Source organism: Xylocopa sonorina, chromosome 8, assembly GCF_050948175.1.
Source record: "Xylocopa sonorina isolate GNS202 chromosome 8, iyXylSono1_principal, whole genome shotgun sequence".
In the NCBI taxonomy this organism is placed as follows: domain Eukaryota; kingdom Metazoa; phylum Arthropoda; class Insecta; order Hymenoptera; family Apidae; genus Xylocopa; species Xylocopa sonorina.
This window is the reverse complement of record NC_135200.1, coordinates 7,393,192-7,417,627: the sequence shown is the minus strand read 5'-3', so window position 1 is coordinate 7,417,627 and position 24,436 is coordinate 7,393,192. Positions and strand designations below refer to the sequence as shown.

At 41.8% G+C, this 24,436-nt stretch overlaps 3 protein-coding genes across 6 annotated transcripts; 1 reads left to right on the top strand and 2 right to left on the bottom strand.

The window, feature by feature from the left end:
• Nucleotides 1-252: 252 nt before the first annotated feature.
• Nucleotides 253-5,171, bottom strand: LOC143426382 (sodium/potassium-transporting ATPase subunit alpha). The gene is made up of 9 exons (XM_076899820.1): nt 4,872-5,171; nt 4,239-4,551; nt 3,665-3,793; nt 3,148-3,554; nt 2,387-2,656; nt 1,988-2,302; nt 1,329-1,737; nt 906-1,194; nt 253-826 (listed from the first exon to the last, which is right to left on the bottom strand). The coding sequence occupies exons 1-9, from the start codon at nt 5,169-5,171 to the stop codon at nt 256-258; spliced, it is 3,003 nt and encodes a 1,000-aa protein (XP_076755935.1). The 3' UTR covers nt 253-255.
• A 710-nt stretch (nt 5,172-5,881) lies between these two features.
• On the top strand, nt 5,882-11,194 carry LOC143426166 (uncharacterized). 3 transcript variants are annotated; one of them, XM_076899396.1, is made up of 3 exons: nt 5,882-6,098; nt 6,989-8,192; nt 8,280-11,194. In XM_076899396.1, exons 1-3 carry the CDS (start codon nt 5,946-5,948, stop codon nt 10,556-10,558), a joined length of 3,636 nt encoding a protein of 1,211 aa, XP_076755511.1. In that variant the 5' UTR covers nt 5,882-5,945; the 3' UTR covers nt 10,559-11,194. The 3 variants fall into 3 exon arrangements, with proteins under 3 accessions (XP_076755511.1, XP_076755510.1, XP_076755509.1); XM_076899395.1 differs by having other exon boundaries at nt 8,277-11,194; XM_076899394.1 differs by having other exon boundaries at nt 6,989-11,194.
• Nucleotides 11,195-12,394: 1,200 nt separating this feature from the next.
• LOC143426179 (aquaporin AQPAn.G) lies at nt 12,395-20,514 on the bottom strand. Of its 2 annotated transcripts, none has more exons than XM_076899419.1 (5): nt 20,320-20,512; nt 15,072-15,329; nt 14,243-14,527; nt 13,616-13,825; nt 12,395-12,834 (listed from the first exon to the last, which is right to left on the bottom strand). In XM_076899419.1, the coding sequence occupies exons 2-5, from the start codon at nt 15,327-15,329 to the stop codon at nt 12,793-12,795; spliced, it is 795 nt and encodes a 264-aa protein (XP_076755534.1). In that variant the 5' UTR covers nt 20,320-20,512; the 3' UTR covers nt 12,395-12,792. The 2 variants fall into 2 exon arrangements, with proteins under 2 accessions (XP_076755534.1, XP_076755535.1); XM_076899420.1 differs by lacking the exon at nt 12,395-12,834 and adding an exon at nt 12,905-13,008 and having other exon boundaries at nt 20,320-20,514.
• Between the last annotated feature and the right edge of the window lie 3,922 nt (nt 20,515-24,436).

Below are 24,436 nucleotides of genomic sequence, written 5' to 3'. Positions count from 1 at the left end.
TCTGCATACTCGCGGACACGAGCGTTCCGTTAAAGAATCGAGTTTAACCGCGCGCGTCGAACAAGGTAGCTCTCGATGCTTTAAATACTTTTACAATAAAACGTTTAAATGCTCTTTCACGTTCCGGATATACTCCTTTATTAATCGCGCGGTACAACATCGACTCGATTCGCGCTTACACGACTCGACGACTTTCGTTCTACGGAATCACTGTTTCAGACGAGATATCTACATTAATACCGATGTATCTCGCGTTTAATAGCAAGTCTGACGATCCCACCAGCCACCAGGGTTTCGTCTGATCCAAAGCTTTCGTAACTCGTCGTAGATCAGAATGATAAAGGCGTACGGGACGCCTGGCAACCACCAATCGACGATCAACGGGTACGTTCTGAGGACCTCGTCCATGTACGGCGCGTAGCAAACGACGCACGCGACGATTATCTCGAAAATGATGCCGAAGTTGAGCGCCCAGTTGCTGATGCCCTGGCGGAAAAGCGAGTTGCGGCGGGTTCTGCTGATCATCGCGTCAGCCACCTGAACGATCACTATGCTGACGAAGAAAGCGGTGTGGCAAGTGTATTCAAGAACCTTCCGCTGTTCGTACGTCCATTCTTGGCCGAAACTGTCCCTCAGATCGTTCACGACGACGCTGTCCCACGACGGTCGCAGACCCAACAATCTGCTGGGTAGAAAACCGTGCTCAGCCATTACCACGAAGTACGTGAAGAATCCTGCGCACGTTTCGATTATACCGATCTGCCCGTAGGACATGAACAGCAAACGACCACTCACGAGATGATCTACGTGCGGTATTCTCGGTTTTCTGCAACGAATCAGATGGAACAGAACGGTATTAAATTGTATTTGGAATATAAGTAATTAGTGGTAGACGCGAGCAATACCTGAGCATAATGTCGGATTCAGATCTCTCGTAGGCTAGAGAAACAGCTGGCCAGATATCTGTACCGAGATCTATGCACAGTACGCAAATCACACCGACGGGCAATGGTATTCCAAGCACAATAAATGCCAAGAAGGGGATTATCTCTGGTACATTGCTGGCGAGTGTGTACGCAATACTCGACTTCAGATTGTCAAACACTCGCCGACCTTCCTCGATACCGGTAATTATGGACGCGAAGTCGTCGTTTAATAGAATTAAGTCTGCGACTTCTCTAGTCACATCTGATCCTATTCGTCGGATACCACTAAGATAAATACTCGATGCCATTTAATTATGAACAATAATTGATTTCATTCTAAAATTCGAATCATTCGCGATGCTACTGTAATAGTAGAAATCCAGATCGATGAAAGAAATGTACCCGCGATCCCCATGGCGATACCAATATCGGCCTTCTTCAATGCCGGCGAGTCATTGACTCCGTCGCCGGTGACCGCGGTGATCAAGTGGAGCCGTTGACAGCTCTCGACGATCTGCAGTTTCTGCACGGGCGACGTTCTAGCGAAAACGATCTCCGGGTATTGTCTTATGATACGGTCAAGCTCGTCCGACTGTAAATCGCGCAGCTCCGTTCCCGTTACCACGGTCGAGCGTTCCCTTCCATCGTCCGAATGATCGTCGGTGATGATGCCGACGTATTTCGCGATCGCCCTCGCCGTGTCAGGGTGATCGCCGGTCACCATGATCACCTTGATTCCGGCGCAACGGCATTTGTACACCGCATCCGGCACCGTCGGCCTCGGAGGATCCATCATCGATATCAGTCCAATCTGATAATCAGGAAAATTATTTATTTATTCGCGCAAATTCGTAGAGTAATTAAACACAAAGTGTATTTAACATAGAGCAATTATTATCGAGTGAAACTCTGATAACTGAGAAGCGTAAGAGAAAAAAGAAAAGCCTTGAATGTTGACTTATCGAGCTTTCGAGTGGGGAAGGTTCGATTTACGAATTAACGTGAAATGTAATACGATTTTGAACAGCGATTGTGCTCTTGTTTCATATAAATAGATTTACTAGTCTCAAATTCCAGAGGGGAAAGTTCGGTGGATCCTCCTTGAAGACGTAACCAGGCGGGAAAGAAGAGACAGGAAGATCGAGATCAGCAAAACCGAGTACACGTTCGCCATTATTCGCGAGAACGTAACAGGACTCCGTGTAAGCGTTTATCATGTCGTCGTCCAGCTTCTTCGTCTCGTTACCAAGTGACACAGTTGAGCATCGCTCCAGAACCCTTTCCGGTGCGCCCTTCAGGAGAACCGTGTGCCTCTTGCCGCACTTGTAAACGCTCGCTTGGAACTTATCCGTCGAGTTGAACGGTATCTCGAACACCTGTGCAAGCATGAACAGAAACGAATTACTCGAGCTACGTGTCAACAGGCGATTGTGATGCGTAATGTGGTCATACTTTGACACCTTTGTACATTTTTTTCTGTACGTCTCGGCGCCCCCTTTCACGAGGGCCTCCATGCACTTTAACAAGGCGGCGTCGGACGCGTCGCCTAGAATTCTCCTCTTGCTGAGAGGCGGGACAGCCACATTTTCTGGCAAAGCCTCCCACACAGCTCGATTACAGAGGCTGGCGACCTTCGCTAAATTATGAAATCCAGGATTCCTAATGTATTTTCGCCACGTGTCCGACGCCATTACCTCTTGCAATTTACCGTCGTACCACATGTGTCGAACCTAACGAACAAGAGACATAAGTATTTTGTAATCGTCCGATTAAAAGTATTATTGCGGTACGAGAACTTTATAGAATAACAAGCAAGAAAATTCGTGTTGACATTTAAACGGGGACAGTATTTCCCGCGTAGACCAAAGTATGGATACGAACAGCGGAGTCAGAGTCGACAGTAATTCGCTTGCTGCCTATCCGCAGTGTATAATCAAACATAATTGCATATTAACATTATCTATTCTATAATGCTTCCTCTAACGTTTCGATTGCTCGCTATATTACTGTTGACAGTAATGGCATAATAATGTAACAAACTCATTATACGATCACTTCAATTTTCTCTAATACTTTGCACCAATTGCATATAATTAAAAATATACAATTTTACACGCTTTTAAAGCTCGCTGAATTAACTGTGGTTCGTTATAGAGATAACCACAAGTCATCAATGGTTCGTATAAAAGAATTTCACAAAACAACACACCGGCAAGCTTACCGTCATCTTGTTTTGAGTGAGCGTTCCCGTCTTGTCGCTACAAATGACAGAGGTGCATCCCAGCGTCTCGATGGCCTCGAGATGTTTCACCAGACAGTTTTTGCTCGCCATCCTCATGGCCGTCAACGTGAGGCTGACAGTCATCGTGGCCACCAGCCCTTCCGGCACGTTCGCGACGATGACGCCGATCAGGAACGTAATCGAGTTGATCCAATCGTAGCCCATCGCCGTGGACAGAGTGAAGAACAGCAAACCGAGGAACACGGCCCAGCTGCATATCAATTTCATGAACCAGTGGATCTCGCGCGAGAGCGGCGTCGGCCTCGCCTTCAATTTCGACGTCAATTTAGCAACCCTGCCCATCACGGTGTGGTCGCCGCGCGCAACCACGACTCCTTTTCCGGTGCCTGTTTGACGAAACTCCGATGATAGGAAAGAAGACGGAGGTTGGGCAACCGTAGGAAGCGCTTAAGAAACGAACAGCTCCACCGCTACGACTCGTTTCCACGGGTTTTACCTTCCACAATGTCAGTCGAGAAGAATACCATGTTCTTAGCCTCCATCACGGTGCTCGCCGGATAAACGTGCGCCGTTCTCAAAAGCGGAATCGATTCTCCGGTGATGGACGCGTTGTCGACCTTGAGACCTTAATCGCAACGCGGAGGGTTTTCAATCGCGCTTGAAAATCGATAAATTCCAAAGAAGATAAAGTAGGTATTCGCAAAACCGTAACAATAAAAAGTATGTCTCACCGTTCTACAAAATTTGAAATAGTTCAACATTCAATTGTACGCTTCGATTAAAAAAAGAAAACATATCGATTACAATTAATCAGAAATGAAAGTGCAGCTATTTATAGCGTCCATGGAACGTTTCACGTGTCACGATCTAGCGTACGCTGTAACGAGACCGATGGAACGGAGGTACAGCTCAGATGGGATTGAAATACGGTGATATTCGATGGTTTCTGTAAAATAGTGTCCACCACAAAATCAACCGGATATCTCGAGCATCGACGAAGAGAAAGGCGAGGGCTTTTTTTGTTGTGAAATAAGAAAGTTACGGCTGCAACTACAGCGATACGAATTTACCTTGACATTCCAGAATCCTAATGTCAGCGGGTACTCGGTCACCGGTTTCCAAAAGGACAATGTCCCCGACGACTAATTCGGCGACGCACAGCGGCCTCCTCTCGCCGTCCCTAAGGACCATCGTCTTCCGTGGTAACATCTGCTGAAACGACTCCATGATCCGCGAGCTCTTCGCGTCCTGATAGTGGCTAAACATCGCAGTGACCAAAATCAGAGCGAGCAGGACGACGCCAAGGCCTAGATGCTCGTTCGAAGCCTCTCCGTACGTTCCACGTTCCAGGAGATAATTGCAGAAACACAATGCAGCGCCCACCTAAAGGATTATCCCTTAGAATCTCGTATTAATCTCCAGGTAATCTCTGTTACATTACTTAAAAGCTATTAAGAGGATTGAAACATTTCGCAACTCTGATTTATCACTCTTTATCATTCCTTTTATCGCAAGCACACAGAACTCTGATTACAGAGGATTAGAAAGCAATAACGTTCGCAGCGCGGCGCATCGATAAAGTTAGATGTAGATGGAGTTGAAGAAAGTCAAGGAAATCGCGCGAGACAAAGGGTAACGTGTTTTCATTCGTCTCGATTTTCTAATTAAATTATAAACTGCGAAAAGAGAATGTGCTGATATACCCATATAAGCAAAGAGAATCCACCGAAACATCGACGCAAGAATCTGAACGCGGTGGAGATCTTTCGCGGAGGCGTGAGCGCATTCAGGCCGCTTTTGTTTAAAAGATCGCGTGCAACAGTTGTGGATAGGCCACGCGCCGCATCGGTTCGCAGGCCTCGCAATAAATCGTCCGCTGGTTGGAGGTGAACGTCTGTTTCGATATCACGACGGAGAGATTCCAGATTGGTAGCAGTGCGCCGTCGTCTTCGCCTCTCTCCGGCGAGGTATCGTAGTATTTTCCAATTGGAACACTGGTTCATGCCTCGTGAACTTTACCCAGAGAGGATCGAAAGAGGAGTGTGGCTTCTCTATAAAAAAAAAAAGAAAACAACGAGAAATAACCAAACGTTTGCTCGACACTAAAATCGAGATATCGCGACAGGAATTTTCGAACAGTAACGTAAAGCGTTGCAGTGTCGCCCTTCGATATAAACGAATCGATGTAAGAGCAAATAGTTTACGATGTAGCCAACAATTAAGCTATCTTCTACTCAAACGTTTCCTCTTGTGAAATACAATAAAACGCGATAGAATAATTTCACTGGTTCCACGATAAAATGTCTACAAGAAATAGAAATGGAGTACCGACCGCGCGGTGCCAATTACTGGGCAATAACAGACGAACCGTGCTCTACTTTATCCGGGAAGTGCATCACAAGTGCCGTGGTGAGGTTGACGCGAGTGGCGCTGATGTGCAAAGGCCGAAGCCGAACGAGTCCGAAAACTCGAACGACGCCACGCAGAGGAACCGAGTCTTTCGGACCGCCATAATAGCGCCATAGCGGTATATACCACGTCCCGCTCGTTCGTCGTCCGTGACGCGACGCTTACCGACGCTCGGCGTCGTTTCTTAGAATTTTGATTAACGAGCAACGTATCGGGATCGTATTGAACGTTCTAATCGCGATCGTTCGCCGCGGCGTGCACGAAATCTAAATAGGCGACGTTTCAAGGGGACACGGTAAGGTGAACGACGTGTTGGACGCGTGAGTGTGTGGTTTGTGGGTGCCTGAACGGACGGTAGTCAGGAAAACATGGAGAACAGGCCGGCGCCGCTACGGTCCAGGCGGGTCTGCAGATTCTGCCTGACCGAGTCCGAGCCGCTTAACTTCATTTACGAAAAGGATCACAGCAAACCGTTCCAAGTGCCGCTTACCCTGCAGATCATGTCGTGCGTCGCCATCGAGGTAATTATTTTCCTTCGAGACGAGATCGACCGCCACTGATCCATTCCCTGTCCGCCTCTCGTATCGTAGCCTAACGAGGGACGTGCTGCCTAAATTGCTCCTGCGACATGCCACGCAACGTGTTCCTTCGTTCGTGAACGCTTCTCGCCTTTGTCGCACTCTATTCGTTGTTATCGGTATTTTTTATCGAACAAAATGAACGCTGTGCCAATAGACGAGGAATGGTTAACGGGGAATGGATAATGCAGTGGTCGCGTTTGCCGATCGAGCGGATATCGTTCCAACGAATTCTCATGGCTCGATGGCATGAAAATGGTTCGCCCATTTCTGCGATAAATAAATTCAGGGATACGTAGTTACTAATGAATGATACAACGATTGGGAATGACAAACATTGGAATTACTTAGCGCGATTACGCTTGACGCGGTAGAGTCGTATATCTTTGGTAACTTTCTTACACGCTGCGATGGTAAAATGGTCGTTTGTTACATTTACAAATCGCTAGGATATTTTCTACTATCGATATTTAGGAATAAAAAATTGTGAAGAGGCTCGTGTTTATTGTTTTGTCTTGCGAACGGATTTTCATTGGATCATAATGTAGAATGATATATCTTGATGGAAATGTAACCGTGTACTTAATCTTATTTCACATTTTAGTATTTGTAGTCATTTAATTCAGAATGAATTCGATCAATGATAAGTTATCGTTTTGCATAAACTTTCTACGTGTTACTTTTTATCATTTCTTTTCTATAACATCAATATATTTCTCTTGAACGAATATTCTGTTAATCGAGCCTTGAGTGTGCAATTTTAACATTAAAAATATATTAGTATCTTATTCTTTGATATACATGTTCTTAACTCTTTGATATACATGTTTAAGGTATACGCAGCCGATGGAATGCCACAAATGATATGTAGCATGTGCCGTTGGAATCTGGATAGATCTTACAAATTTAAGCTTCAATGTAAAAAGGCTGACGAAGCGTTGAGAGCTTATCCGTTGTCCGGTGTCCTACCAAGACCGTTTCCACCAATTCCAAATGATCCTCCCGATGTAAACAATAAACGTTCCGCTGAGCAAAGACCTCAAAGCGAAGGAACTAAGAAACCACGAGTAGACAATGGTGATAGAGAAAGACGAGAGACACGAGAAAGAGATAGAGAAAGAGAAAGAGAGAGGGAAAGGGAAAGAGAACGCGAGAGGGATAGAGACCGTGATCGAGAAAGGGATAGGGAAAGAGAGAGGGAAAGAGAAAGAGATAGAGATAGAGACAGACAAGCTGAGAAGCAAAGGGAAAAAGACGATCAACATGATTTCTACAAGGAAGACCAGAATGCTGGTAGCGAAGGAGATCACGACACAAACAGAGCTAAAGAGGAACGAAAGTTAGAACCAGGTGAGATAAGGGTACATGCTTGTGACCAGTGTGATCGTACTTTTCCATTGCGGCAAGCTCTTTCTCTGCACATTCAAAAAGCTCATCGTGATCGTAATTATAAATGCACAGAATGTGACCGCATGTTCTTCTCAAAGTATGATCTTGGTAAACATATGACGACGCACTCTGAAGAGAAGCCATATTCTTGTCCTATTTGTAACAAACAATTTTCAAGAGCGAACTTATTACAACGTCATGAGAAAGTTCATAGAGATGAATTGCGTTACGGTTGTCAACACTGTGACCGTGAATTCTTTACGACTGAAGAACTAGAGAAGCACGAGGACTCTGTACACAAAAAAGAGAAACCCTTCCAGTGTAATATTTGTAACAAGCGTTTTACATACAAACAAGGCTTAGAACGTCATGAAGTGCTGCACAACGAGGACAAAACTTTTGTCTGTGAATATTGTAAGGAAGCATTCCGTACAAGCACAAAGTTGGCTCGTCATTTAACAACTCATGCTGGTCATCGGCCATATTTATGTAAACTCTGTCCTCGTTCATTCCTCCTATCTCATCATTTGACCAGACACATGCGGACACATTCTGTAGAGAAACGTCATGTTTGCGAAGATTGTGGTAAGGCATTCAAGCGCAAAGAGAGCTTGGAAGTACATCAACTAACGCACACAAAACGCACAGGTATGGGATTAACATGTGATGTATGCCAGGAATCGTGCAGAAATAGGGCAGATTATGTTACTCATATAAAACAACATATTGAAGCAGGCGAGAAAATGGGACCGGATGGATTGCAGCCAGACAATAAAATTAAACTTGATTTGGATTCTGACGAAGACGAAGAGGAGGAACAGTACTCAGATGGAGACGACGACTACGAACCACCAGCATATATTGTGAAGAAGCTACCAAAACCAAATAAACCATCCGAGAGCGAGGAGGAGCCAGAAAGATCGGAGAAGGAAGAAAGTCAAAAGGAACAAGTTGTATATGTAAGACACAAGGATGGAAACATGATTAAAAAGACAATTAAAACGTTGATGCCTATTCAGCGCAGAGAAGTTCAAGAGGCGAAAGTAAAGCAAAGTCCGACTAGTAATCAGTCTCAATCATCCAAACCTTCGCAATCTAAACAAAGCGAGGAACCCACCAAATCTACCCGCGTGGACGAAACAGAAGCGCAAGTCCAAAAAATTGTGGCGTCCGTGTTTAAAGAACATAAGATACCACTGAAACATCAAAATGTTCAGGAGCAAGCTAAAGAGTCGGCCACGCCTACAAATCAGTCTAGAGCCCAACAGGGACAGAGTTCGCAAAATTTAACTCCGGTAATAGACATTAAATCTGAAGCTCCTGTAACATTGACTGGTACACCAAAATCAGTAAATACTGTCAAAGTAATAAAGAGAATCGTTGTGAGGAAACCTAGCGGTAGTACAGAGACAATAACCACTACACCTACGCTGAAAGAGGACGACGGAGCAGGTGGCACTCCTCAGACGAGTAATACAGGTCACAAAGTAACAAAGAGGGTAATTGTTCGTAGAATCATCCGTCAAGGAGATACTACAAGAGAGGTAATCATGAATCCTGATGGTACGATAATAGATCCAGCGGAATTGGCGAAATTACCGACCGGTAATGTTGTAAAGAGAGTCGTTGTCAAGAAACCTCTTGACAAGCATCAAAGTTTGGTTCAAGCTGTATTGCAATCATCTACGGATCCACGGCAACCGTCAGCTACGATAAAAACTAGTGAAACCGTACTAAGCGAATCGCCGAAATTCGAATTGAAAACATCTCAGTCTACCAGTTCATCATCTTCGGTAACGAAAACAACCGCAACTTCTACCCCACAGAAACCTGCGTTAATAGTAGGCGATCAAGAGACTAAAGAGAAATTAGAACAACTCGAGAAGAGAGTGGAACAACAACGCCTAAAGATAGAAGAGTTAGAAGCCCGGAAACAACAAGAATACGAGCCAATCGAGGAAATGTCGCCGGAACGACACGATGAGTCTGACGACGAACAGCAATTACCGCTGAAAAGAGTTTTCGTAAAGAAAAAGCAGAGCATGTACGATGAAGAGCAGGAATATAACGACAGCGATGTAACGATTGTTCCTGTAACGGTTACTCCTGTGACGACTACCGTAACAACAGCAGCTGCAACAACAATTACTGCTTCAACAATGGAAATAGAGAATGTTCATCCTGAACCAGAAAAAGAAGCAATAAAGACTGAAACAGAAACGCAAGTGGAAAGTCAATCCAAGGATGCTCCTGCGACGCCAAAACCAATTCCTGTAACTACAGCGTTAGTAGCCGCGGCAACAGCGACAACGATAGTACCAGCAACAGTAGCAACAGTGGTAGCAACAATAGCAGCAACACCAATCCCTATTACTACTACACCATCCAGAAAAGAAGGTAAACCAATGATAACCAGTTCTAAAGTTTACGGGAATAAGAAAATTATCGTGGTAAAAACGGAAGAAACATCGGAAGTTGAGGAAATGAGTCGGGAATTGTGTAATATATTAAATTCAGCCGATTCCGTGGTCAAAATGCAAGAATCAGTTCTCAGCAATCTTAGTCAGATATCTGTACTTGGAGAGTCTTCGCAAAAGAATTATAACGATAAACCAAAACCTGGCCCGTCTAATGCGGACGATTATCCGGTAAAACAGGAAAGCGTCGTCGAAGCCGATGTTCAAGAACAAGAAGTCGATATGAAATTAGAGAATTCTATCTCTATGAACGTGTCAGATTCCCAAGAATCAAGCGACATGAAAATAGAATCTTTAAAGGATGAAGTACAAGTTTTGGAACAACCCGAGCAAAATGCGAACTTAACATTAGACGAGCAAGACCTCTCAGAATCGACAGATATTTTCGAACCGTCAGATAATGTATTGGAGGTACAAAAAAGTCAGTTAGAAGATTCCGTAATTGAACTTGACCATGATGGTGGCACAATTAATTTAAATGACACTAATGATAGTCAAGATAGCCTTGAGGATAAACTTCAGCAAATGGAGGGCTGAACTTTCTCATAGAAGGAAATGGTAAAACAACATCTGTTTCAAGTAGAGCTTTTGGTTTCAAATCTGTAAGCTCTAATTCGATCAAAATTATATTTTTAATCATAGTTTTATAGATTCAAAAATTAATTCCGATGACGCTCCTTGATCTTTTGTTTTTCATTACATTTGTTAATTAATCACATAAATTTAAGATAACGTTTATCTTACTATCGTATATAAATCTAACTTTCTTACTTTCTCTTAATTTTTTGTGTGACAATTGTAGAACTATGCCTACAATGTTAATCACTATTGATAGCGGTAAAGTATAAGAATAAGTTAGTGCCTAGTAATAAACATTTTCGTATAAAAAGTTCTGTTTCAAAAATCATAGAGAACTCGGATGATGTTTTGCATACATAAGAGAACAATTTGTTGTTTTCATTGTTGGGTATGCTTCTCATAAGAATTCTAAAAATGGGATAATAAGTAAAATATTCAAGTGGAGGATATTGTAAATTGAGATGCTTGTTTTAGATATCTGACTTAGTATTTGTGTATACATATACCAGGCTTAAGACAAGTGTATATATATATACGTCAGTTTTTTTTACTTCGTTTCAAATTTCGTTTCGAATTCGATTGCCAATCTTATCTTGCTTTGCCGAACGTTACACAACTGTTTCTCACCATTGTTATACAAAAATGACTCCACTATTTTGGAACACATATGGTACTTTAAACTTACCGTAACATTTAATCGTTATGCTAATTTTATCAGATTAGAATGGAAATGATACATAGGCTATTCACACAATATTTTATAAACATCCGAAACTATGTATCAAATACAAAAGTATGGTGTGTAAATGTAAAATCGAGGGTGTCAGCTTATTTTAATATACCTTCACCGTATACGTAGTATAAATGAAATAAGGGACATCACCATACCTTTCATATCAGATTTATATCTCATCTCGCACGATTGAATTTAACGCGTATATTCACGTATACGTTTTATTTTTAATAGATATACATTTAAACGGGATTACACACGTGTGATGGATTATTTCGCACACACGCAATCGTAATTTAATATACAATTTATAAAAAGAAAATTACATCTTATGAGTTTACAAAATATAACTGATACAAAATATAACAATGAATTATGTTAAATGAATATTGGAAATTCGCAAATAAGGATACGCATATAAATATATCGATTATGCATGTATAAATACTGAAAGTCCGCCGTTGGTAAAATTTATAAATTAAACCATGTATGTTACATTTCAATGGCGGAACTGTGTAAAGGAATAGTTGTAATCTATAATAAAAAAAATCGTTAATGTCGATGAATAAAATATTAAAAATTAATATAGTATAATATACATATATTAGTATTTATCAAAAAATGAGTGTTTCGAAGATGGAAGTAAACGCATGTTTTACTGCATCTCGAAAATTGCATTCAGTCGTACTGTTTAAAAATTACACAGTTTATCAACCATGAAATTTGGATCATTTATCAACGATTCGGTTGCATACACTTTCCAATAAGTAGATTCAAATGGCAGAAGATGTCGACACGTGTAAGCTTTCAGTTTGGCAGAATCTATCTTTGGTTTGCGACAGTTTTCTGTTATAATAGTCGCTAAAACTCCACGAGATTAAACATACGACTTTAAATAAATAAAATCAAATAAAAATGTATCGAATAATATGGTCTAACACGAGGAGACGATTTAATGAAGTACACGCACGTAGCCAAATATAGAGGGAACAAATACATACGAGTACCATAAAGAAATACATGAAAATTCAATAGAACAGTGTGCAAAATTTGAAAATCCCTTTCCTTTTAGAAAAAAATTAATATTAGAGCGATCAATATTGTTGGACTATTTAAGAGAGTCAAATTAGTTAATACTTATCATGTCTCTGCCTATAAAGCACATATTCGTCCACTTTACAAGTCCAAATAATGAGAAAGGCTTGAGTTTGGAATATTTTTCGTTATTGTTATCCAGACGAAAATATTGCTCTCCTCAGCTACACGTGAATTCGAAAATTCGAATAAAACAAAATTCGTGTACTTTGCGCGTTTAAATCGGTCGTCGTGTTTTAGAAATAATGACAATGAAATTATCAATTCCCAAGGTTTCCCACGGGGGAACCCATGCGCATTTCATTATTTCGCAGAAGGGTGATTTGTCAGTTGGAAATGCGATGGTTTAACGCCGGTTAAAACATCAAGCGGGGTTGTCTTTCCTCTTAGCCCGAAGACTCTGTAGCTGCAAAAATAATACTTCTATTTCCGATTCGTTCGTTGTCCGTCTTATTCGTATCGCAGCGATATAAATAAAAAAATTAACAATAATAACGATATTCCCGCGTTTGAATCTTTCTTTATGTCGTCGCGTCGTTTCTTAAAGGCCATCGCGTCCGCTGTCTATGTACTCGAACTTCTGTGGGGCAGACACGAGATGGAAGATTTAAAAATGCAAACACTGACCATCCATCGTGCATATTCTTAAACAGTATACAGCAATAAAACGCAGAAAGATTCAAAGATTGTAATATTTTATAACATAAAGCTAGTGATTTCATTTGGAATATTTTTTTTTAGAGAATATTTCGGTCAATTTTTTCTGATGATAGTAGAAGATTAAATACTTGAAACGGGGAATTTTATATTTTATTAATAATCGTATCGCGTACGATTTATTGTACTTTGTTCCGTTTATCCGTTCGAGTGCCAGACAACGCGCTCCTCCTGTTCAATGATTAAAAGTACCAACTACTTGATGAGAACAGCCAAATTGTCTACGTATTGAATATTGATAAAAATGACGCAGCAACAGTAACGCAAGATTCTTTTACTGATAAGTAGAAAAACTGTGCCATCGCGCTGCTTGGAACTTTGAGACATAAAAATTGAGAAACACCATCACGCGTCCTATTACTTTTAAATTAGAAATTGTAGAGAAGCACCATCGTGCTTCATGGCACTTTTCGAATCGGATTTCTCCAAAAGTTCCTGGCACTCAAACGGTTACACTGGATTTACTGTACCTCTTTCTCATCGGTCGCAGCAGCGGTGTACACTCTGCTGGAAATTTCTGTTTCTTTCGCGGGGCCAATCACGGACGTGTAGATTAATCCAGCCGACATTCCACCAAGGATCGGCCCGATCCAATATACCCAGTGATTATCGAACAAGCCCATCACAACCGCGCTACCGAACGATCGTGCTGGATTCATACCTGCGCCAGTTCTTGGTACCTGTTAGAAAAACGATGGTTAAAGACAAAGTACTTCGTATATATCTTCGTGTTGTACTTAAGCGGTTTTTAAACGATAATCAGTGATGGCTGATAGCTAAAATGAATAGGAGTGCTGTTTGCATAGGCCACAATTGGTCAGTCAGTGCTAGCGCGCCTGAGGAAGGCAGCGAAGCGAGTGGCCTACCTTTACCAAATCGCGACATTTGTCGATTTATTTGTTTCAATCATAACTTTTTAAAGAGCAGAAATCGAAAAGAACAAATCACAGAATATGAACTTATATCCTCAAAATTTTTCCAAATTTGGATCCAGAAAAAATTGGATTACGATTGTCGCAATTACACTCTTAAGTATTTAATTGAACGCAGAAGAAAGAGTTGGGAAAGTGAAAAAACGTGCTGATCGTATATCTTACACCAATAATGTGGCCAAGTGAAACGGAAAGCCCGATTATAAGAGGAGCTATTCCTTTGCTGTCTGGTTTAGCTGAGTCGCACGCACCAAATACGACTAAAACCAACGTGAAGGCGAGGAAAAACTCTATGCCGAAACCTTGGATCGGGGTAACGCCCGGTGAAAGAGACACGACGCCTAAAACGTGCTCCATTCTTTCGGGGGATAGCGCTCTTAATATACCAGATCCTGCTATTGCGCCAACGCATTGGAATATAACGTACAGCAAGCCTCTAATGATTGGAACCTGTCAAATAAAATAAACAATATTCAACAATTAATTATTTCGAAACAACTAACTGAAGTATTAACTGTCGTTTATGAAACTTAAATAATACTGTACATCGTGGACTTACTGCCAAAACCAGTTAAGCAACATTTCGTTAGTTTTCTGTCAATGAAATTTTAAAGGTTTTTACCTATAGTAAAACAATTTAAGAGACAACATTTGATAAGTGATGAAAAGCATAAACTATGGTACTGACATAATTATTACCAAAAGTCAAAAAATGATAATAGATGATAGAAAATAAAATAAAAGAAATATGTGTAAGAATATAAATAGGAAATGATCCACTAGCTTACAATCGTCCAACATTTATCAAGTTCATTATTAATTCCAAAGTAAAAAATTATTCAAATCTTTTCATTCTTCCATATTATTGATCATTGGATCTACTCGCAAGCGGGTAACAATTGGCGAGACAGACATTATACACGGAACTGCAATTGGTCATGGCAAGTAACAATTAGTATCGCAAGATCGCAAAGAGAAGATTACAAGATCTCACCTTTCCAATCACCATTAACCCAAACGTGACAGCAGGATTGACGTGGCCGCCGGAAACGTGTCCAATCCCCTGAATCGCCGCGGCGACAGCCAAGCCGAACGCCAAACTTATGGCAACAATGTTCCCCGTGACGACGGATCCACAGCCGAACAGGTTCAACAGCAACGTGCCAAGAAATTCCGCGATCAACGCCCGATAAAGGCCAGCTTTCTTATCGGTGAGCTCGCCAGCGCCCAGCACCTCCTTCAGGTTCGCCATCTGCGAAACAGGTCACCGCCATTAGTCGCCATTTTGGTCCCGCAGCGGTGAATAGGCGCGGGAACGTTCCGCGTCGCGTTTTAATATAATAAAGAAAACGGGACACGCGTTCGCAGTTCCAACCTGTCGTTGCGTTTCGTCCATAAGAGGCAACGGCTACTTTTTCGCGTAGTTTCGCAGCGTCTACGACTACTAATTCGTCGAACGCTCGCGTCCTTGTGTCACACTTGGCAACGGAACGGACGTCGAAGGGCTGCGCGAACTTTTTCCACCAAGGCACAGTTAACGATCCCGTTACCGGGGAAAATGTAACACAATTGCTCGAATAAAAAGTGGACAGCCTTAGAAATGTTACTTTGCGTTACGATTTACAATCGAACAGGGCGTTTCGTAATATTTTGAACGTAGTTACAACATTTAATTTCTGTCTTATTAATTCGTTTGCTACTTAGCTTTGTGGCGGCTGTTCGTGCGCGTGAATAAAATTTAAAGGAATTTATTTCGTTATCCAACAACGAGATTGCACTTTTTGTGTACAGAAAGCGGCCATGGAGTTAAAATTGTATCTCTGTTGAAAAACATTTCGTAGTTAGATAAACCTTGCTTTTTTGCTCGCGCAATTTTTATTGCTACGGTTATATGATCGTAAAACTAACATGTTGTTAATTTATTACGGTTTGTTCCATACTCGTTCAACGAGCTCCACAACAATCTTCTGTTTTATTAACAATTTATTATTAAAAATTCAACGCAACTGGAATACCATATCAAAAGTACAAAACAAAATGAAAAGTACATATTTGAAATTGTAACATGTTTTACGAAATCGCAAAAAATTAAAAATCGATCGATCGTCAAAGGAGAAGGAACTCCACAGCATCGACGATCCGTGTCCGATCCGTCGTTCGTTAAGCCACGTCGGAAAACGAAATCAGCCGATCGTTTAGCAGTTCCGTCGATTCGCGTCGTGGATTTAGATCGAGGACGCTGGCGCGGTTACCGCCAACACGCGAGCGTCCACGCGGATTACGTCGGAGGAACGAAACACGTCGATTTAACGAGCGACCGGGGCATCCAGGTTGCATTACGCATGCAGATCGTCGTATCCTCGACGAGCAACGTTACCAGGCGATGTCATGTCCCGATCGTCTCGAATTAAATCATCTTAGCCACCGTGTAATCGTCACCCACGCCCAACCGCGTCCAGTTTAACGTCTCTCGACGCAAAAATATCTTCGCGCGGATCTAGGCCGGTCATTTTCTACCCTTTCCTAATTTTCATCCTACCACGGACGCCGGCCGCGTTCGTTACAGGCCATTTTCTAATAAAAGTCCCCGGCTTCCCGTTTCTCGCGGGCGACCACGCGCGCGAACTGCCACTCGCTGGTAGACGAGCGATCGAGGGACAACGAGGAGGAATATACCCCGTGAAATCGTAAACGAGAGTCGATATACGCCTCGAGAGATGCAGTGAGAACGTGGCGCTCGGTTCGTTTCAATGTTAGATGCTATTCGTGTGAGATCATCCGAAGGAAAGACGCGAGACTCGTCTCGCGTCACGTGCGCGTTAATCGCTTCCAGCTACTTTTTCCGTGCCCGTCGATGTGTCTGTCAATTAGGTTCGTCTGCAGCCTGTTGACGACGGTATAGAAAAGATAAGGAATTCCGAGGTGGTTGCTTCGACGGGAGGAAAAGAATTTTCCTAAAGAGCGAGGGATTATCTGCGTTTCTGTCCCTAAAAAGCAAGGGATTATCTACGCTTGAGTATCAACGCGTGACATATTTTTCGTTTGGATTTATCTATGGAGGTTCGCATTGGATAGCAGGTTTCTTCGTTCTTTCACGTACTGACTAAGTTAATTGCGTACTGGTTCCTTTTTCGTGGACCTAAATACGAAGGAAATCACTGCTTTACATCTGTGATCGTCCAAAAGGGTGAAACGTTGCGTCGAATGGCACTTCGATTCGCTATTGAGACAGCGATACTATTTCAGAAATCGCGCGTGATAATTGTAGCAAGAATGTTGACGAGCGTAGTTAATGTTTCGAAAAAAGCGTAAATAACGATGATCCGAATAGAACGTGTCGCGTTAACGATTTGGCAAGCTACGCGCTGAAATTACTTGATCTACGTCGCTGTGTCACGAGCGCGCAGATTGTTTCACGCGTGCAGCGAATCTGTCACGTAGAGGGACGAGGAAGAACGCGTCGCTGATAAACCAACGATCGTCAATGGGAATTGCGATTAGTCGAAAGGTTTGAATCAATGAGACGTCACGTTCGACTCGTTGTTAGTTAAAAAACTCAATTATTTTCCACGTAATTCGAATTTCATTCGATTCAGACAGATTCAACGACCAATGGCGCAGTTAGGGCCTGAAATAATAAATGCTCGAACATAAACGGTACCGTAATCGATTACCTTTCGACTAGGCATCTGGTTGGCGAATCACGCGTGTCATTAAAGATGTCGTTTAAATCCGATGCTAGTTCACGGGGCGCTCGATTCTCCCCGATGATGTCACAAGCTCGAGATTATTTTCTTTCTGATCGAATGCATTTTATTTCCTCAGTGAAATTTCTCCCCCGCGATCGTAAACGATGAAAAAAATCGACGCTCCGCTTCGAACTCGCGAAAATCTGAATTACAACAGGATTCCAGCGAGTCATAATTTCGCGAATAAAAATAATGCGTCGAAAATCGCGTATCATCGCATCTAAAATAAAAAAGACCTTGTTCCAAAAGATCAATAAACGCGCCTACAAAAAAAAAAAAAAAAATACTGAGATATAAAATTCGCATAAAAGAGAAGCTGCTAACAATTTGTTTTTTTTCTTTATTATATCGTTAAGGACCCACCCACAGATGATTAACGCGATTACAATCAACAAACACGAAGAGATCGAGACCGCGTGCCTCTCTAATCTCACTTTTTGCGAACCTCTTCTGCAAACTTGTACAAGAGCCACGTATACCGATTTGATCAGCGACCTACTTATGCATAATTATAATCCGCCAGCCGTCCTTCCATTATACAGTTCCCATAAAGCTATCGAACGTTTTAAAAACCGCCTCAGAATTTTCCTGTTACACGTTCGAAGAATCCATCGCGAAATGGTTTACCAGAGATTCCGTGCGACTTGGTTGAATCACGCGGTATTTTTCATCGGCATTTAACACACCGCGTACAAAGCCGTCCGAGGGGATATCGTTTCGCGTTCGTTCGACTACAGAGGAGATATCGTTCGATCGAATCTACGGGAACGATACGAGAGACGTGGCTGCGAACGGGAACTCGTTATTTCCACCGTCTAGGAATGGTAATTACGCGGAGAGTATCCGCGTTTGAAATTCCGCGCGTCTACATTTCCGATACCCTTCGATCGGATCGCAAAAGCGGCGGGAACCGGTCAATTTTCCATAAATCACCCGCCACAAGCACTGCGATTTATCGCCGCGCGTACTCCTCGACCATGATGGCCGCTGTCCCTATATACGGCGTAGTACAGATGCCGCGATATTTCCCCTTATCTTCCTGCATCTCTTTCTCCCCTTACTTTCGTCGTTTCAACTTTGCACTGTGCTTCGTATCGATTCGATACGCTCGTTCGAGGTTCGGTGCGGGAATCTAGCTTTCTTGCTTGTCGGTGATTTTTATCAAACAATGGGAAGATCAAACAAATCTACTCGATTTATCAGAATGATAAGTAGATTTAAGTAATATTGGTATTTCATAGTCCCTACTTCGGCACTTTTTATTAAGCTACCACCCGTATGTGCAATTGCAAATGATATAAATACACTCGAGTGATAGAGGCGTTTGAAGTTTAGCAGGGAACAAGCTTTCTCTTCTGACGTGTTGCAAAATTGTTACAACCGTTGTTTCTATGAAATCTCTCGCGAGTGTTTCGATTTCCGACGAAAACAGTTCCTTTAACGAAACAAGTACGAGTTCCCTCGAGAGCCTCGAGGAACCGGTAGCTGCGGACGCGCTACTCCGAGTCCGACCAGCAATGTACTCATTCCATTTCGACGGAGAGCTAACAGAGGCTCGTTCTACTGTCACGGTTAGCAAACTTGTTATTAAAGCTACGTTTCGTAATTTTTGGAAGACGCGCGCGAAATGACCGCTGCTGTTTGGCTAACCTATTTGTCTTTCATAACGCTATTCCGAGAACGCGCGACACCGCGTGTCGGCCAACGATTCTTTGTTTCGAAAGTCCATCAATCCTAATTCCGTGGAAATTGGCGCCACTCGTCTCAACGTTCCACGATGAACATTGTTACTTACGTTTCGTTGCGTGCTTTTCGAACACCTGTTACACGATGAATACGCGAAAATGTAAATGGATATACCGGATTGTGCAACGCGGACAGGATACAATCAGAGATCATTTTTCTGTTACGATTATTCTGATTACTGTTCGCGCGCAGAACGAGTCGTTTACTTTCGTTCGGATATCTACGACGAAGTAGAACGCGTCTGTTTCCATGTTCGAATGAACGTGCACAGTATTCTAGAACAATAAGAAATTACAATTTTTAATAACCAGAATCGTATCTTAGGAGAGGAATTGTTATTCTAACATATCTGCGACGTTGCACAAAAATAGAGATATATCGCTTCCACGTTATCGTTATGAGTTACAACGCGTATTATGCCTTTGACAGCTATTGCACTTTCTTCAAATAAACCTATCATCGCGTTCGGGACAGTCATTGCAGTAAATATTCTCATTTCGTTAGATCGTTGTTGACGCGATACCACTGCGTCTTCGATTCCCGCCATTTTACGCTTCTAACGTTACACTTTCCGCAAAAACTTATATAATCGAGACAATGAAACTTCTCCATACATATATCTCTAATAGCACGCAAATCGAACGATCTTCAATCAAGATCGCTCTTCGATGGACTGTCGAAAAGGGACGCCTCGAATCGAGTCGGATAAATCGATCGAAGTGTTAATACCAGATTAAGGAAACTCACCCTAGAGATGGTCCAAGCTGGTGCAGAAATGGTCCGGTGGGTCCAAGTAGCTGCTCGCGAGTATTTAAGCGGCGGGTCCTGTCGCGAGCTTTGCGACAGCGGCTCTAAAAGTGGGTAGCGCTCCGGCTGAGTTGCTCAGCGACAACTGTCGAGGCTGCCCGAGCATAGAGACCAACTGGTACCACGTCGAGGTATCTAACTGCGTCTGTTCTGGTACTCTGCTAGATGCAACCAGGGTAGGGGTATCACGGTTAAAACGAACGACGATCTCCAGGTAACGCTGTCGCCTCGATGCAGCGGCAGCGCGAGCCACGACCGATCGCGAGGCCAATACTGATTATCGTCTGGTCACCAAACACACTCCAAGTCCAGTGTCGTCCTGTGTCGTCACACATTTGGTCACACGCTCTCCCTCTGGTTTCAGGGAATCGAATGATCGCGGTGGCGTTTCTCATTCCACGCCCTTAATCAGAAGGCCTTTTATCGAATTCTTCTGAAGCTCGACCATCTCTCACCTAAACTTGATTCGTGTTGTAACTAATCGCTAACTGAAATATTGCGCGAATTGAAAAGTTAATTTTATTTTTGTTGAAAACAGACAGACTCTTATCCATAAAGTTTGGTATATTTTCGAATGTTCGATATTCGATTACATCTTCGCAATTATAAACGTCCATATCTCATTAAATTCAAACACTCGTTCCTTAATTTCTCGCATCGTACAGTATGTAAAATAATTATAGTATTGGTGTATTAAAGTAGATTTGGTACGTTTGGATAGGACTCGGTTAAATGATAAATGTATCGACTGTCTCGTTGCGAGTTTTGTGTGTTTCGGTTTGGACCACAATGAAATCTTCAGCACGCCAGATAACGATGAAGCATGGAGCGACACGATTAAAGAAGACCGTTTCCTTATCAGCAATGCGTTTATCTCATTAATTGTCGCTCGTAATCGCCATGGTCCTACTATGCGCTCGATTACTCTTGACATGAATTGTTTCGCGAATAAGTACAGCGTGAATAAAAATGATTAGAATAATTGCACGAACAAGTAGAATGACGTGTTCTCAAGATCGCAGACATCGGTTCTAATTTCGTCTGATATGCTTCAACATAGTGCATCGTAATGTTCAATTTGTTTGATTTCTGTAATACCACGTCACAATGAAAATTGCTAAGTGTTAAAGCAGCACACTATTCGAATTACACTGTTGTATAATTGTTTACATCGCTCGACATTGTTTCATCGGTCATTTTGATCAAACTTTACCTTCTTAATTACTACAAAAAATATAAGAAACATCAGCTAGTTACTTTCAACAGTTTTTAAGTCTTTTTTTTCAATTGTTATGGTATCAAGGACGATATTGTACTATTGTTACCATCGAGAAGTTTCTGGAAGGAGGCGAAGAATAGATCGATCAATATTATGATTTAAAACATTGGAACGGAAGATACGAAAGACATTTGAAATTACTTACGCCGGCTGTTGCGCGATAACGGGTTTGTTATACTCGAATCCGCCAGTAAACACGGTTAAACATTTGTTTATGGCAAAAGGCGCGGCTATCTCCCGATGATTTTACTTTATTTGTACCGTGTTATTTCTACTACTCCTTATACCGTGATAATTAAACGGAACGAGAATAAAATCTACGTCCTTCATGGTGCAACAAGGAAAAATGAAAGCAACTTCTTGCGAGGCACGGTTCTACGAGAGAATCGACTAACAGCGCGAATATAAATCAATGAATGCATGTATGCGATATCGTTGCGCGTAAAATCGCTTGAATTTATCAATGATAATTAAATAAAAAATGATCCATTTAATTATATTCGCTTGAAGTATAAAAAATTCTGCTGACGCCATTCGTTTCGATTTTCGTTTCGATAAACTGTGGTCGTTGGTACAAGAATACTATTTACGAAAATTCTATTCAATTTTTGTACGCTGCTAATATCCATGATCGTTTATAATAATCGTATAATGTATCGTGCAACGTTTTATGAACACGAGGGAATTTTTTCCAGTCGAAAAACGGAAGCACAAGTCGCCAATGAGACGCGCTGACTTCCGCGCGCAACAGCCGATGCAGAACGTAGCGAGGTATGTATTTGCCATTACGCTCGAAGAAAGAGGAACTTGGAACTTTATTTTTTCCATCGCCGAGCAATTACACGGATAAAGGTACTTGTACGTTCCCGACGGTATCTTTAAAATATCAGGAAAATGTCTGCGATTTACTATATCCATTAATTAAGCTTATCAAACGAATAATTAGTGCTTCTGATTAATCTTCGTGGCGTATTTCGTTGAACGAATCTACGACTGCGCCGTGCTCGAGTCTTCAACAAATTTGTCAGAAATAAAGTAAGTAATTAACCCTTTGCACTCGAGAGCACCAATGTAAAATTTCTCTTCAAACTTGAGGGCTCCTCAATGAGAACAATGTAAACAATTTTCAGTCTATAATGTAAGAATAAAAAGAAGTCGTGATAACTTCGATTATTCTGTTGGTAAATTGTATTGACAAATTACTGTTGGTTACTTTTTCTTTCAAATGCGAAGAGTTAATGGAAGAGACTTACAGTTTCAAGTTAGAAAAATGATAAGTTCGCATTGGTAAAGCGTGTTCAGGTTGTTTAAATTTAAGTTCTCTCGACGGCTTAAACGAAATGCAATTTGTATGCAACGATTCTTCCCTGGCACCGTATTATGGCGGTTCTTGGATTGACAGGTCGCTACGTTTACCCCCTTATTCGTTCAGCATTCTATCTTGACATCTAATCGGACGTGCACGACGATTAGCTGCAGATTTAACGGTTTGCATAGAAGCCATCCGTATCCGTTGCTAGACGAACAATGTCAAGTGTGAATAGTATCGTTGCATAACGTTTGCAAAACAGGAAATAAAAAAAGGAAAACGTTAAGAACTGTCGAAATTCGATTTTCTTAAAATGAAACAATTTCTGTTCAAGAAGCTTCTAAGATATGTTACAAATTGCAGAGTCTCGAGAGACTAAATAGGAAACGGTTCCCTTTTTTAATAGGCTCGATGAGAGAAACGGAAATTACAGCGAATAAAATGTTACGATTTTGAGACGCGGAATATTCGTGCAATCAATCACAATCGGATATAAAAGTGATCGTACAGGATGAATCGCTTAATGTTACAAATTGATCGAGTGGTTCATTTGCATTTCTAAATGCAGCACTGCACGCCTCCGTCGATTCTCTACTTGAGAATGACTTAATTCGTTCATGTATCAGCTCCATTAACGAGATTAACTTGCTGCGTTATGGTAATTAAGCTTGAGTGGTTAGCTATAAAAGAAACATTAAATTTTATTTCTACGACCGAGCGACAGGATGACAGGCATATTATTTAATGCACCACAACGGCAAACAAATTTCATTCCCTGGCACCTAGCAAATAATTAAAATATAATATACTGCATAATTAAATAGCGTTAACGATGCTGTGTTGTATAGTAAAAAAAAAAAAAAAAAAAAAACAGAAGAATTCATGGCCATTACTTAAATAGAATGATTTCAAGTAACAACATATCATTTACCTCAATTTCGAGTTACTTTGAAACAATTACACGCTATTATATTCGAAAAATAATATATCTATACAACTCAACAGAAGCGAGTTCTATCACAAATTAAGAACTAGACTCTCAATTACAATTAATTGCAATTATCAACACATCAAGCAAATAATATAATACATAATTCATAACGATAGTCAAATTTTTTAAGTAACACGCGGCTCCATTCTAAAATCGTGGCACGAAACCTCGCACAGTTCTGTTCGTCCACAATGAGGTAAAGTTCAAGGTTACCAAAGTGGTAGCGGTCTCAAAACTCGATACCAAGTGGTCTACGGAAGCCCTGGTTATCTCTCGTAGACCTCGTACACACGCAGACGTATTAAGGCCGTGCCCGTTCCTGGAAATAGCATAACAGGATTATCCTCGTCATTAGCGGTCCTTTCACGGGTTCACCACTATCAACAGTGTCCATCGTCTTGTCGTTTTTCCGCGGTACCAGTCGTTGCGTTCGATATAAACGTATCTCTTCGCGTACGTAGCCCCATTTTACTTGTGT